Source organism: Manacus candei, unplaced genomic scaffold (assembly GCF_025592945.1).
Source record: "Manacus candei isolate 608988 ecotype Guabito, Panama unplaced genomic scaffold, ASM2559294v1 h1tg000106l, whole genome shotgun sequence".
Classification (NCBI taxonomy): domain Eukaryota; kingdom Metazoa; phylum Chordata; class Aves; order Passeriformes; family Pipridae; genus Manacus; species Manacus candei.
Window position 1 is genome coordinate 1,074,370 of NW_026138154.1, and position 16,174 is coordinate 1,090,543.

The window sequence follows — 16,174 nt, forward strand, 5'->3', positions numbered from 1 at the left end:
CCCTGGTGTGGTTTGGGGCCAGCCTCTGGCTCTGGAGCTGTGTCCATCTCCCAGGCTCTGGAGCTGGGCAAGCTGTGCTCATCCCAAGCCCAAGGGGTGAGGGGTCTCCTTCCTGCCTCCCTTGGCCCACTCCCCTTCTCCACAGAGGCTTTGCACCTGTATCATCCTCCTCCTCGTGCCTCTCAGCTGCCTGTCCCAGCTCAGGAGCTCTTCTCCATCCCTCCAGCACGTCCACCCTCTCCTCTGTCCCTTCCCTCTCCGTGGAATCCAGGCTTAGCTTGAGGCATCTTCATTCCTTGGTCCCAGCTCATGGTTTTCCATCTCACTCCAGCCCACCAGGATCCTTTTTCCTGCTGGTGTGCACTGGTGTCCATGTCCCTCTGATGGTTTCCCAGCAGACCATTCCCCTCAGGCAGCTGGAATGATCCAGGAGGTTGTTTTCCAGCAGCTGGAAGTGAATCTCCACTCCATGGCCTGTCCGGAGTGCAGTGGAGTCAAACAGAGCTGGGAAGATGGTCCAGAAATAGGACCTGCTCTTTCCTGAAGTTCTCCTCCTGCTTGGTGGGCTTGTTTTCTCCACCAGGAGGGCGGGAAAATAGATGGGAGACCCTTGGACATCTCCTCTTGGTCTCCAGCTCTTGGGAAAGAAGGATTTGGCACTGCAGTGGTGGGGAGGCAAAGCGGGTGGGACTGTGTGACCCCACAGCAGGGGTGTGGGGTGATAGAAGAGTGGGGTGATAGAAGAGTGGGGTGATATAAAGGTGTTAGAAAGCCCTTGAGAACACTCTCCTCTCTCTTTTTCTCTCCCATCTTTCCCCTCCTAGACCGGGAAGGGCACGGACGGCACCTCGGCGCTCGGGGGGACCCGCCGCCGAAAATCCGCAGCGGGGAGGCCCTCGCGGCCGGAAGAAGCTTTCGGGGGACTCGAGGGGCTCTGGGCCCTCACCCACCATGGGGGTTTTGTGGCTGGCCAGGCTGGTGCTGGGATGTACGGCGGTGGCGTGCGTGGGGCACGCCCGGGCGCAGTACGAGGGGGACCTGCAGACGGACAGATTCGCCGGCTACGAGGAGAGGCCGCCCAGCAGGGTGAGGAGGAGAGGCCAGGACTCGTTACGAGGGTGAGTTTGGATGTTCTCTGGTGTTTTTGCGCGGCAGGGGTCGGGTTGGGAGCTCAGCACGCGCGGCTGGGCCGGAGGGATGTCCAAGGAGGGTCCTGTGGGAGCAGAGCTGGGCATTGAACTCTGTTTTGGGGGTCACAGCACCTCGAGGTTCATCTGCAGTGATTGTGAAGAGCCCCCCACACCCACCTGTTGGTGGGAGGGGTCCCCTTGTTTGTCTTCCCTGGGAGGATGGGGAGATCCCTGGCACGGGTTGCCCCATCCCTGGAAGTGTCCAAGGACAGGTTGGAGAAGAAAAGGTTCCAAGGAGACCATAGACCCCCTTCCAGGGCCTGAAGGGGCTCCAGGAGAGCTGGAGAGGGATTTGGGACAAGGGATGGAGGGACAGGACACAGGGAATGGCTTCAAAGTGAAAGAGGGGAAATTTAGGTGGGATATTGGGAAGGAATTCCTGGCTGAGAGGGTGGTGAAGGGCTGGGATGGATTTCCCAGAGAAACTGTGGCTGCCCCATCCCTGAAAGTGTCCAAGGCCAAGTTGGAGCACCCTGGGCTAGTGGAAGGTGTCCCTGCCCATGGCAGGGGGTGGCACTGGATGGGCTTTAAGGTCCTTCCCCCCTAAACCCCGTGCAGCCATGGCCGGGGCCGCGTTTTCCACATGGCTGGCAGGGATGTTGTCACCTCGGGATTTGACCCTGGAGTTGCCTTTGGCTCTGCTGCCGGTGGCTCTGGGCTGTGCTGGGAGGTTGCTGCCCCTGAGAGCTGCTTTGCCAGGAGTGTTTCTGAGGGGAAGGTGCCCCTCAGCCCCTCGTTGTGCCTCGTGGGCTCATCTGTGGGACAAATCGGCGCGAGAACCCGTTTTCCACCTGAGGAGGGAGACAAGGCTCGGCCAGAGGCTCCCTGTGCCGGAGCTGGGCTGTGTTTCCTGCTCTCAAGATGGTTCCTGGCCCCGGTGTGGACTCTGGGTTATTTTAAGTCTGTCTGGCTGCAGTTCTTGGAAAGCTTTCCTGTGTCAGTGGGCAGGGCCGGAGCGGAACGTGATCCACGCGCGGGGCCCCGGCCGTGCCAGAGGCCTCGGCTCTCGCCGGGAATGTGGCTTGAACGGCCTGGAGAGCTGAGCTTTGAGCCCAGACAGGCTCAGATGTGCCGTGTTTTGGGCTGGAGCCGGAGCTCAGAGCCCTGGCCCCGCCGCAGGGAATCTGCTCCCGGGATTCCGGCGCGCGTGGCCTCCCCTTCCCGCCACGCAGGACTCGGGAAAGGCGGACGGTCGCCCTCCTGGGATTTGGGGTTCTCCAAACCAGCTCCCCAACAACAGCCCTTTGCTCCCTTCCAGGGTAGGGACACCCTTTTTCTCCCCTGTTGCTTTTGCTGCTCCTCATCCCTCAGAGAAATCATCCCCAAAAATCTTTATGGCTGTGGGTGTTGGGCCTGATTGTCTCCAGAGATCCCTTCAGCCCCGACCCTCCCACGGTTCTGTGACTAAAGGGGGGGAAGGCTGTTGTTTGGAAAGGATGGTTTTACCAGATCCAGGGGCTCTGATTCACCCTGGGCTGTGTGTGGCTGATTCCTGAGCTCCCAGTGGAGGTGGGAAGGACTGGAAGGAGCTGCTGTGGGCTCGGATAACGTTGTCTCACGCAGCCCTGTGAAGAAAAAGGAAGGGCAGAGCAAGGAAAGAAATGTTTCCATTGCTCACAGCACCCAAAACAAAAGGTCACTGTTGCCCAGTGGTCTTCTGGCACTCGGTGACTTCAGTGGCCAGACCCTGGTTCCAAAAATTATTTCCAGCTTAAACCCTTTTTTTTTTTTGATTTCTGGTCGAGTCTGAAGAGTCCAAATCCCGAGGGCGCTTTTAAAAAAACCAAGGGGCAGATTCCCAAGGCAGAAATGACTTCTGCAAAAAAAAAAAAACCCTTTCTGCACTTTGAAGCATCAGGCAGGGACCAACATTTAAGTAAAAATGACACCAAGGGGGTTGGTTGGGCAAGTTCTCAGTGGCCACACAGCCCTGTCTGGCTCCCAGTCCCCTGCAGGGAGCTGAGGACCACACTCCTCCCTCCTCCTCCTCCTCCCCTCCTGCTTCCCTCACGCCCCGTGGAGCAACTGCTGGAGGAAAAGAGAGAAAAAAAAAAAAAACAACCACTGGGATAAGTGCAAGGTCTGTGTAAGGAAGTCTGGGCAGCTCTAATTTAAGCCAACTGAAGATTCATTGTTTTCTTGCCCCTCGGGAGAGCAGGACTTGTTCCGAGGGAGGGATTCGTGGTGGGCAGCACAGGGGGGAGCTGGCAAAGCTTGGAGTGGCTGGAGCTCCTGCCCCAGGCACTTCCCATGCTCCCTGATGGTTTGGTGTCCAAATCTCAGGGTTTCCAGCCCCTCAGAGATCACTCTCTTTAAAAAAATCCCCGTTTTCCCAGGCAGGGGAGCACCACTTGTGACGAGAAATCTGCGTTTTAAATAATGTTCTGCTGGGCTTAGGAAGCACCTACAGGTGTCACCAGGTGGGTCTGGCAGCCAGTGAGAGCCATCTCCTGCAGAGCCAAAAATCCCAGTGATTTTTCCTGTGGAATCCCCAAAACTGGGCTGGTCCCTTGTCCTCGTGCTCTGGCTCGAAACAATTTATTGTGGTTGGGTCGACATCAACACTGGACTTGGTGATCTTAGAGGTCGTTTCCAACCTTCTCTGGAATCCTCCCTGACCTGGGTTTTGCTGCTTTAAGGTGTCAGGATGGGGCATTTCCCAGGAAAAGAGTTGAGTGAACCCAAGTGGCCCCGGGAGATCTTTTCTCTTTCGGTGGCAAGTTGATTTCTGTGAAGTCTTCCATCAATTAATACTCATGGAAACACCCCAAAATTTCATATCAACAAGCTCATGGTAAAGAAACTGCTCTCCAGGAGCTCCAAGACAAGCTCTTGTTGATGTTTGGGCACCACGAGGGCAGTTGTAGATGAATTGTTGATAAAAGAGAGTTCAGGCCAAGAGGTTGTGTGTGTTTTTGCTGGAAAATCTATTTATTTGGGAGCTCAGTTCCCATCCCAGCCCCCTCCAATAAGGGGAAAAGCACGAAACAAATGCAAAGCATGGCCTAAACACAAAACAAACAAGCCTCTTATCCACCAATGCTTTCACAAATAACAATTAATAAAAGCAATAAATCAGGGCCAAAGCCACGATTTTAATCTGTCCTTGGGCTCATTAAAGGGGAGACAATTTGAAATCACTGGTCTCCTGAAAGGAACAGCCCTGACAAATCCATTTATGAGGGCAGGATTTGAATGGGATTATTAGTTTAATGAACTATTGAACGGCTTCCAAGAGCAGGAATGTGTTTAACAAAGGGGGAAAGCAAAGATGATTAGTCTGCAGCCAGCTGAGCTCTTGTGCTGGCACCACGATTTCCTGTAAGTTCCTGGCTGCCTGTTTTTTCAGGGGAAGAATAAAGGCTCAGCTATGGCCTGACTTTAAACACAACTAATTATGTCAAGCCCATTAATTATGAAATGGCCACTGCAATTGAGAAGATGGATGGAGAGAGGATGTTTTTGGGGAGGTGTTTGTTGTGCCTCTTCCCTGGCTCTGGCTGATGGGAAGGGATTGAGGTGTCTGAATTCCCTGTGGGGAAAAGGGGGGGACAGGAGGAGTTCCCAAACTGCAACTTTGGGACGCTCTCCTGATTTTCCAGCTTGTCCCTGGGGAATGGGGAGGGGAGGAACTGCAGAACAGGAGCTGAGGGATGGGGGTGAACCCTCCATCCCCTCCCTGAGCAGTGGAGAGGGAATTCTACTGGGATTTCTGGGCACCAAGTTAAACTAGAGCTGGCTTTGGGGTGATGTTTAACATGGAGGATGTACCTGAGAAAGGCACCTGAGGTGTCCACAGGTGATTTCCAGCAGTGTTTGCCACCAAGTCCACCCCTGATGTTGCAGAATCTTAGCCCAGGAATCCCAACGAGGGTTTTTTTGGATCCATGGAATTGTAATTCCCTTCACTCTCAGTGAAGGTTTACCAGGAATGTGTGCTTTTAAAAACTGCAGAACGGGAGCTGAGGGATGGGGGTGAACCCTCCATCCCCTCCCTGAGCAGTGGAGAGGGAAAGCTGGGAATTCTGGGCACCAAGTTAAACTAGAGCTGGCTTTGGGGTGATGTTTAACATGGAGGATGTACCTGAGAAAGGCACCTGAGGTGTCCACAGGTGATTTCCAGCAGTGTTTGCCACCAAGTCCACCCCTGACATTGCAGTTCCACCAGAATCTTAGCCCAGGAATCCCAACGAGGGTTTTTGTTTTGGACCAGCAGGAATTGTAGTTCCCTTGACTCTCAGTGAAGGTTTACCAGGAATGTGAGCTTTTAAAAAGAGCTGGTGCCCCAAACACCCCCAGCCCTGCCAGAAGTTCCCCAGTCCAGGTTCTGCCTCTGCCAAGTCCGAGCTCAGTGTTGGAGTTCGAGGAATCGGCCCCGAGGGGGGATCAGCAAATCCCTTCTGTGCCTTTGCCACTCCTGGGAATCACAGGATCCATGGAATACCCCCCAGGGATCATCAGTCCAACACCTGGCCCTGCCCAGGACACCCCAACAACCCCCCCTGTCCCTCAGAGCCCCTCGTGAGGGAGTTGTTGGAGCTGTGGGATCCGATTTCCTCGATCCCTTGGAGCCCTTTAAACGCCCAAATTCACCTTTATCTCCTAAAAAAACCCCTCACATCTTGACCTACAAGCTGTAGAAAAACCTGCTTGAAACTCAACAATCCTGTTTGGAGCAGGAACAAGTCCCTGCCAGGAGGATGGAGCCGGGTGGGATCAGGGAAAACAAGGAGGCAGGAGCAGAGGAAACGGCCTCGAGCTGTGCCAGGGGAGGTTTATATTGGACGTGAGGGATTCTTTTTTCCCCACAGAAAGGGTTGTGAAGCCCTGGCACAGGGTGCCCAGGGCAGTCACCACCCCTGGAAGTGCCCAGGGATGTGTGGATGTGGCAGCTGGGGAGGTGGATTGGTGGTGAACATGGTGATGTTTGGGTTGAGGGCCTCAAAGGTCTTTTCCAGCCTCAGTGATTCTGTTGATTCTCTGAACTAAGAGGCAGCAGAAGCTGGAATGTCCCAGTTCTTCACTTAATTTAGGCAGCCAGATTAATTCTTCACTCGATTTTATTACTGGTGCAAAAGAGCCTTTAACTACAGCAATTTAAATACTTTTAAAAAAAAGTGTTTAATTGGCAAAATACACAAAATTTCCTCCACTAAAGGTGCCACTGGAGTTTCTGTCACTGTGATCCATGCCCTGAGCACATTCCATGCCCTCCACACACATAAAGTTTATCCTTAGAGCCAGAGATGAAATCCTACAAACAACAGCAGGAACCAAACTCAGGAGGCTGCTGGAAATTCCTGACCTGAGGCTTTTCTTCCTAAATTTTCCTCCTGTGTCTTGATTTATGTCGTGAAATGGTTGATCTTGGACTTCTGGCCCGGGCAGGAAACATCAAGGAGAGTATTGGCATGGGAAGGGATTATCTGGCAGAGGAGTGAAGGGGTTATATGGGTTTGTCTGGAAGTTTTGAGGGCTGTGTTTGAAGTTTTGATTTATTTCAGAGTTTAAGGGGAGGGGGGAAAAAAAAAAAAAAGGTGGAGGAGTGGGTGATGCTGCTTTCCAAATGGAAGTGCTGAGCAGTTCCTGGAAATCAGTTGGATTTTTAGTCTTTTTCAAAGGAAAGTCTTCTCTCTCTGTGTCTCCTTGCTGGTCTAAAGGGTGTGGATTTAAAGGTGCACAATTAAGGGCAGATTTTCCCTACCACCACTCATATAAAGATGTGTGAAGATCTGGATCAAGGGGGGGAAAAAAACCCCCACTATTACTGACAGAGAAAAGGAGTATAATGAGATTTTAGGGGTCCCCTTGCTAAAAGAAATATAACACAGAAAATTGTGAGGATTATTGGGCTTGAACTTGGCCTCAACCAAAGCAGCTGGAAGCCAAACCCTACACAGAGTCTTTTTAAGGCCCTTCTGCTTCGTTTCTTTTATGAAATTGAAGAATAATCATTAAAAAATTGAATTCCATCTCTCAGTGGGGAGGTTTTCCCAGAGAAACTGTGGCTTCCCCATCCCTGGAAGTGTCTAAGGCCAGCTTGGAGCAAGCTGGGATAGTGGGAGGTGTCCCTGCCTGTGGAATGAGATGAGCCTTAAGTTCCCTTCCAGCCTAAACTTTTGGGGGATTCCATGTTTTTTTTTTTTTTGTGTGTGCTGAGTTCTGAACACTTTTGTCCTTTCACTGCCACCCTGCAAAATGTCTGTTGGGAGTTCTTGGGGTGGGAGTTTTACTCGTGGCATGGAAAATCAGCACCTCTGCACCTTTAAAACTTGATTTTTAGACCCAGAAGCAGCTGAAATCAGCGGGATTTCCACTTATTCCCGAGAGGTATCAGGAATCAGGGATTTCCACTTATTCCTGGGTGGTACCAGGCTGCTTTTGGGAACAGGAGGATGGTGTTCCACTGGGAGGAATTCGCAGGTTCGAGTTGTTATCCTTGCACTGAGCAGGGGTTGCCTCACTCAGAGTTTTCCAGTGGTTTTCCTGGAATTTTTCCTTTGCAAAACAGCTCATCAAATTGCCCAAGCAATGTGTGTGCACTGACAGGTGGAGGAGAAAACCCTCAGAGACCACAGCCCTGCGCTCCTAAAACTGAGAATTCCCCCCCAAAAATCCAACTCTCGGCCTCTCTTTGAGGGACCCCTCTGGGGAGGGTGCAACATTCCAAGGATCCCAGAGTCAGCATTGTTTCAGCTCCGTTCTCACACCACCACACAATCCCAAATCCCTCTGGGAAAAGGGGGGGGACATGAATTGCCAAAAGCCACCCTCACATTTGGCATTAATTATTGTCCCCCCCCCTCGGCTGAGGGGCCAAGGGGTGACTTGATACCTTGTTGTGAGAGCAGCAAAAAAAAAAAAGATCCAAACCCAAGAGGATCTTGAATTATAGGGGGGAAAAAAAATGTCCAGCTTGGTTGGAGAGGTGGGATCATTGTCCTTGGAAAAACCACAGGGTTTAAGTCATTTTATTGGGCTGGTGGTAGGAATTTCACAATAAGAGAAGGGTTGAAGGATGGGGGTCACAAATAATCCAGGAAGAAATTTCTCTGTCCCTTCCTTAAAGTAGCTCTCCCATGGATGGCAGACAGGCCTCCTTTTGGGAATATCGGATCAGAAATCCTTATTAGCCTGGAATTACTGAGTTTTCACTGATTGGAAAGGCAGGGATGGCTCTGAAGGGCTGTGGCTGAAATCTGGTGATGAATTGCAGGAAAAACCGCCCCAAATGTGCCCAAAATGGAGGCAAATCCACCCCAGATCACCCTCAAAATCACCCCCAGATATTCCCAAATTCCCAAATCCACCCAAATTTCACAAAAGTTCCATCCAACTCCCACGAGAAGCCACAAAAATTGCAGCAAAACGGCCCAAAATTGCAGGAAAACCCACCCCAAATACACTCAAAGTGCAGCCAAATCCACCCCAGATCACCCTCAAAATTACCCCCAGAATTCCTAAACCCACAAAATTCCATCCGATTCCCACAAAATTCCCTGGAAATCGCAGCAAAACAGCCCCAACCTGCACTAAAAATCCCCCAAACCACACCCAAATCCAGGCAAATCCACCTCGAAATCACCCCCAGAATTCCCAAGGTCCCAAATCCGATGACTTTGACCTTTTGATGTGATGGATTTGACCTTAAACACCTGGGAATTTGCACCCCAGTATCCCCGTTTTGGACCTTAAAAATGCCATTTTTTGGCCCAAAACCGGCCAGAAATGGCTCCAAAATCCCCCCAAATTCCATCAAAATGCCACGAAAATCCCCAAATTCCCCTCTCCAATCCCAAAATCTCCCCAATATCCCCAGGAGAGGGAGAAATGGCTCCCCTGGACTTTGTGGCCACACTTCCCTTAATCCAGCCCAGGGTCTGATCGGAATCTTTCCGACATATTTTGAGGTCCAGGCGAGAAGTTTCTCATCTCTTGGTCATTTATAAACATGGAAAACGACTTTTTACCTGAACAGGTATTGATAGGGCCAGGGGGAATGGTTCTGAACTAAAAAAGGAGAGATTTAGATGGGATTTTGGGAAGGAATTCCTCCCTGGGAGGGTAGAGAGGGGTTGGGATGGAATTCCCAGAGAAGCTGTGGCTGCCCCAGCCCTGGAAGTGTCCAAGGCCAGGCTGGAGAAGGGAAGGGTCCAGGGAGAGCTTAAACCCCTTCCAGGGCCTAAAGGGGCTCCAGGAGAGCTGGAGAGGGATTTGAAACAAGGGATAGAAGGACAGGACACAGGGAATGGCTTCAAAGTGAAAGAGGAGGAATTTAGGTGGGATATTGGGAAGAAATTCCTGGCTGTGAGGGTGGGGAGGCCCTGGCACAGGTTTTCCCAGAGAAGCTGTGGCTGCCCCATCCCTGGGAGTGTCCAAGGCCAGGTTAGAGCAACCTGGTCTAGTGGGACATGTCCCTGGCCACTGGTTGAGTTTTAAGATCCCTTCCAACCCGAAGCAGTCCACGATTTCTCATCCCGAAACCCTCCGGATCCCGGGAAAGCTGCCGCTCCCTGAGCTCCGGCCTCGCCGTCGCCCGCACGGTTGTGCTTTGGCAAGGGCAGGAGGGGGGATTTGAGGGAGTGTTTTGTTTGAAACACTTGGAGAAGGAGGAATTCGGGCTTGGTCGCTTGCCTGACTCCCATCTGGGGCCCGGGGAAGAAAAGCAAACGATCCTTTTATTAACCAAGTCTCAGTTCCCAAAAAAAAACGGAACCGTTGAGTTTCCGAGGGCACCCAAACTGGAACTGGGGCTCCTTTTCATCCAGGGAGGAACCTGCAAGAGGGAGGTGAAGTGGTGGCATCTCTGCCCTCGCCAAGAGACCCCAACTGGCCCAGGGAACCATCACTCAGTGCTGTTGGATTTATCTCAGACTCCTTTTTCCCGTTGAACAGGGAAAAGCGGGCAAAGAGGACGGGTATGGCCAGAGTTGCTTTTCCCTCTGTCCTTCCTTGGCATCTTCACCTTGGAGAGTGGTGCCCAGGAGATTCCCCGTGCCCAGGGGACGTGTTTTCACCCAACAGGACCAAGTTTGAGGTGGTAGCAGGGAGGAAAAGGAAGGATGACTGTGATCTGCTCAGGGAGCAGATGATCCATCCCAAACTTTTCCAGGCAGAGTTGGGACCAGCATTTGCTGCACCTCTGAGCGTGCAAGCAAAGCTAATTCCAGGTTTACACCTCGGGGAATCTCAGGGTCTCTCCAGCTGGTGAGAAGAGCAGGAAATTGTCCCAAAGCAATGAATTCTTCCCAAATTAATATGTTGAACAAGGAGGATGCAGGAGCAGCCAGGGCAGCAAAGCCCTGAGCGGAGCAGAACATCTCTGAGAGTTCCCCCCCCCCCCAGCCCTGGCAATCCACCAATTTTCATTTATTCCTGCCTTCCTGTAATTTTTAAGGAGTGGAAATAGCACTTTGGGAAGGCTGGTGACCACTGAGGTGCATTGATTGCCCGTGACAGGGGAGACAAATCCTGGGCTGCTGCTCCTGCTGTCTGGAAAACTCCCACCCCGTGCAGCCGGGGGTTCATTAGCTGTGGGAAGGGAAATGCTCCTGGGAAATTGGTTATTCCCCCAATTAGTGACTGGGCAGAGCTTTCTGGGGAGGATTTGGGGGCTTCACTCCAGCTGGGAGTTGTCTCCCATGGCAAAGCCTTGGTGGGGGTGTGTGTGTGTGTTGGGGACAAAAAGCCGCGGGCAAGCAGGAAGCTCAGGGTCACTTTTTGGTGACTTTGGGGTGATTGTGACCATTTTTTTGGGCTGGAATCTGAGCCTGCAGAGCCCAGGAAGTCCCACCTTTCACAATGAGCCCAGTCCTGCTGGAGTCACACAGATAACCAGCAGGGCTGAGCCCTTTCCAGCTCCTCACTCAGCCCATAAACAACCACTCCAGGTTGTTTTTTCCAGCCTTTTCCAGCAGCCCCTCGTGCCCTGTGCCCACGGGAGGGCTGGCACCCCCAGCCTGTGGGCAGGGAACATCTCCCAGCCCTCCCTCCTGCCTCCCAGCCCCTGTGGATTTGGGAGGAGGGCTCCTCTTGCCAGCAGCGTTTCACATCCCGTGGCCTCAGCTCTGCTCTGTTCCCGTGGTTGTTTTGTTGGTTTTTTTTCCTTGGCATTTTCCAGCTCTCTCCGATGGAGGCACTGCCAGAGGGCAGCGTTTGGTGCCATCATTGAAATTCCTGCTGGCTCTGTCCCTGCTTATCTCCTCAGTCCCATTGTTCATTTAAAGTGGGCAAAGAGGACAGGCATGGCCAGAGCTGCTTTTCCCTCTGTCCTTCTCTGGCATTTAAAAAGTTCCCTCCAGCAGCTGAGCCCTTCCAGCCTTTTCAGGGATGATCCAAGGTCCTGTTTTGCAGAAGTTGAACCAGGGCCTGGACCAGCAGTGGGTCCTTTTGCCAGAAAACACTGCTGGGAAGAACCAGCACAAATGGGACTCTTTCAGCTTCTCACTGGTTGCTCCAGGGATTAAACCAGGACCTGCTTGGATTAGGGTAGAGGGCTCTTATTTCCAGGGCTCTGACACCCAAAGGAAAATCCCTGTGGGAATTGGCACCACCTCAGCAGCACAACCATGGAAAAATGCTCCTGGAATGCATCCACTCTGGGTAAAACCCCCTTGGTAGGAAGGAAGCAAAGCTGAGGGTGAGGAGGGTTCTAAAACCCTCTTGGTTTTTTTAATTTAGGACTGATTGTTCCATCCCCACCCCTGGAAGTGTCCAAGGCTGGGTTGGAGAAGGGAAGGCTCCAGGGAGACCTGAGAGGGCCTAAAGGGGCTCCAGGAGAGCTGGAGAGGGACTTGGGACAAGGGATGGAGGGACAGGACACAGGGAATGGCTTCAAAGTGAAAAAGGGGGAATTTAGGTGGGATATTGGGAAGGAATTCCTGGCTGTGAGGGTGGGGAGGGGCTGGGATGGAATTCCCAGAGAAGCTGTGGCTGCCCCAGCCCTGGAAGCGTCCAAGGCCAGGTTGGAGCACCCTGGGATGGTGGGAGGTGTCCCTGCCCATGGCAGGGGGTGGCACTGGATGATCTTTAAGGTCCCTTCCCACCCAAACCATTCCAGGATTCCATAATTCCACATCATCCCTTTTATCCCCAGTGATGGGACTCCAGCTTGCATTTCCCAGCCTGGAAATACAATCCCTGTGTTCATTTTAAAAAGCGTTTTTGTCCCAGATCTGCTGAAGATGTTCTTTTATTGTTTTATTTTCCTTCCAAAACACCATTCTCCTCGCTGAGTTATTGCTCTGGAATCCCATTTCATTCTCCCTCCAGGTCATTCCTGGGCCACCAGATTAATCTCAGCCCATTCAAACTGGATTCTCCCCGTGGTTTGTTTTGAAACTCGGGCTAATTTTTAGCATATGCTTCCAAAAAGGCCGGTTTGGGAGAAAAAAATTGGGATTTTGGAGTTTGACCCTCCGTGGAAAAGGGTGCCCAGGACCTCTCCCAGCATCCCTGCACGGAGCTGGGTGGAATCCTTGGCCGAATTTCTTTTGGAAAGAGCTGGAATCTGCCACCAAAATTCAAAATACTCCACTTTGTTATTGATTTCATTCAACTTCCTTCTGTCTTGACCCACGGGATCGATGCCAAATTCCTCTTCCTTCACTGATTTTGGCCAAAAAAACCCCCCCAAAACTAAAACCTCTCCGAGTCTTTTGCCTGATAAAATGGCTCTGGAATATTCTTTAGTCTCCACCAAGGCTTGAGGTATCCTGAGGCCAAGGTTGGAGGACTGTTGGTGGATTAATATTAAAAATTAATGTTCTTTGGGTGGTTGGTCCCATCCCTGTGCTGAAATGAGATTCTGCAGGACCTGAAATTAGAAATTCACTATAAATATATATTTATATAGGTAAATATATAAATATATATTTATAAAGGTAAATATATAAATATATATTTATACACATATAAATATATAGTTAATATTAATATTAATATTATTAATAATTTAATATTAATATATAAATATATATTAGATATAATTTCACTATAAGCACAAATATATTAGATATAAATTAATTATAAATATAGATTATATATAAATTCACTATGAGTATAAAAATATCAATTATATATAATATAGATATATTTTTACATTAGTTAAAATTCCTCTGTAAACAGCATTTTCTTGGCTGTTTGGTGGCAGCACCGTGTTCTCCTCTGCTCTGGAATCTCATCCCACTCTTCTTAGCAAATATAGGGATATATCTGTCTATATGTCTCCATGTATTTGATATAAATTCACTGTAAGTGTAAATAGATATAAATTCATTATAAATATATATTATGTATAAATTCACTATAAGTTTAAAAATATAAATATTTTTATATTTTTATATGTAGTTATATATAGTTAAAATTATAAATAATAATATTTATGTATAGTTAAAATTCCTCCTCTGCTCAGAGTGAACTTTTCTTCCCAGTTTGTGCCAACCTCAGGCCCAGGCTTTTGGAAAAATTGAGATTAAAATCCAAATTTACCCTTCACCCCCCAACCCAACCCAAGCACCAAATCGTGTTCCTTGCTGGTGGCAGAATAACAGGGAAATAAATAACAGGGAAATAAATAAAGGGAGGCTGTTCCCTGGAAAATGAGATTTATTTGTTGCTCTGGACAATCAGGGATAAATCAGGATTTAAAATAAAAAAATCCAAAGAGATCAACCAACCCTTTTGGAGCTTTTAAAATTAAGTTTTTAACCCAAAGCAAAGGTTTTTTAACCCAAAGCAAAGGTTTTTAACCCAAAGCATTCTGCACACGAGGGCACAAGGCAGTTATTGAGATTCAGTGGGAATTAAACACGACTTATCCCATTTAACAGGGAACGGGGTTTGCCAGGGAAATATCCCAGCAGGAGCCATTCCCTGCTGTCCTGCAGCTGTGCCACAGCTGGATTTACCCCCTGGCACTGCCCAGAACCAGAGGAAAACCCTGATTTTTCCTTTTCAGGCCCAATGTCTGCGGCTCCAGGTTCCATTCCTACTGCTGTCCCGGCTGGAAAACGCTGCCCGGAGGGAACCAGTGCATTGTCCGTGAGTATCCACCCTGGGGAGCTTTGGGAAGGGAGGCCCAGCTCACACTTGGGATGACAGGACGTTTCCCAACCCACAGGGATTCCTGGGATTTCTCTCCCGGTCCTGGTTAAACCGGGACGGCTCCAACTGCTCCCATTTAACGGGATAAAATTGGATTTTCGGCCCCGTTTCAGCCCCTGTGCTCCTGTGCCGGGCAGTTTGGGTGCCTGCTTTGGGAGATGAGCCTCCAAGGAGGCTCCTGGTGAAGTTATTTTGGAGCTGCTCGTTTGGATGGAATGTTTGAGCTCCTTGAACCCCACTGAGATGCTGATGCTGCAAATCCAAAGGCAGCAGAGGGGTCCACAAGCGGGAATTTGCATCTCTGAGTGGCCACCCAGGGCAGGATGAGGATTTGGATAAATCACACCTCTGTTTTGGGAGTTTTCTGTGCTGTTTGGGCTCTCAACCCTGTATAATCCACTAATATTTCTCTTCTCCCTTCCCCTTCTCCTTCCCCTTCTCTTTTCTCCTTCCCCTTCTCTTTTCTCCTTCTCCTTCTCCTCCTCCTTCTCCTTCTCCTCCTCCTTCTCCTTCTCCTTCTCCTCCTCCTTCTCCTTCTCCTTCTCCTTCTCCTTCTCCTTCTCCTTCTCCTTCTCCTTCTCCTTCTCCTTCTCCTTCTCCTTCTCCTTCTCCTTCTCCTTCTCCTTCTCCTTCTCCTTCTCCTTCTCCTCCTCCTCCTCCTCCTCCTCCTCCTCCTCCTCCTCCTCTTCCTCCTCCTCCTCCTCTTCCTCCTTCTCCCCCTCCAGCAATCTGCAGGAATTCCTGCGGTGACGGGTTTTGTTCGCGGCCGAACATGTGCACGTGCTCCAATGGACAACTTTCTCCCAACTGTGGCTCAGCTGGAGGTAAGAGAAGGTCCTGGGGACCCTCCTCCCTCTGAGCAGTCGTGCTCTCTTAAAAAAGAAAAGACATTTCTCTGGGCACCTCAAATATTGGGGTGTTTTGGCAGCCCCTTCCCAACCTGACCCAAAATATTCCGGGTTTTGGGGTTGTTTTCCCCAGGGATCCTCATTTCCCCCGAATTCCTGGAGGGAAATCGTCACCTGCTGGTGAATTCTGCTCCTCTGGGATGAAAAATCCTCTGGGATGCAGCTCAGGAACCACATCCCAGAGCAGCAAACCAAGGAGCCCATCCAGCGCTGGCCGCTCTTTGAAGTGGAATCAAATCAGTCCCTGCTTTTGGGAACCAAAGAAATATCTTTGATTGTTTTTTTTTTTTCCAATGGAAAAATGATGAAGTTTTTGCCAGGCTGTGGTTTGGATGGGCAGGGATTGCCCAGGGTTTTAAAGCAAACTGCAGTGATGGAATTCCTGCTGGAGCTGGGAATGCAGCATTCCCGCTTTTTCTGAGACCTCCGGGACAAACACCTGGAAAATTCCAGGAAGAGGCTGGCTTGGATTTCTGCAAAGCAGGCAGGCAGGAAGCAATTCCCAAATCCCTCTGGGAATCCCTGCATGGTGCTTCCAACGCCAACCTGCAGCACAGGGCTCTGCATGGAAAACTTTCCAGGTGGAGTCTAAATCCCAAGAGTTCACGGGGTTGTTTTTTTTTGATGGAAAGGAATTATTGCTCCTCTGTGCCCTTTTCCCCCTGGAAAAGGACCTGGGAGTTCTGCTGGAGGCTGGAGATGAGTCAGGAGTCCCATATGAGGGGTTGCTGGCCACCAGTTGCCACTTGGGATGTTCCCAGTTGGGATTTTGCAGGCATGGAGAAGGTTTCTTTTAGGCTGGGACAGGGACCTGTTCACGTGGCACAAGGCCAAAAGCTCTTCCCAAAAGGGCTCCAGGTGTTTCTAAAAAGCCAGGATAACGCATGGATGAGGCTTTTCCTGCACTAAATCCCTAAATGTGGGCAACAACACCAGGTGATTTATATCTGTCATTTATATCTGTCATTTATA

General features: G+C 50.4%; 1 protein-coding gene across 1 annotated transcript in view; it reads left to right on the forward strand.

Annotated features, from left to right (window-relative positions):
• Positions 1-951: 951 nt before the first annotated feature.
• LOC127461445 (fibrillin-2-like) overlaps positions 952-16,174 on the forward strand; it is a 108,843-nt gene continuing 93,620 nt past the window's right edge. Inside the window, exons 1-3 of the mRNA XM_051769264.1 lie at positions 952-1,118; positions 14,149-14,231; positions 15,020-15,118. Coding sequence (XP_051625224.1) covers positions 952-1,118; positions 14,149-14,231; positions 15,020-15,118 — 349 coding nt within the window. The remainder of the gene's footprint in view (positions 1,119-14,148; positions 14,232-15,019; positions 15,119-16,174) is intronic.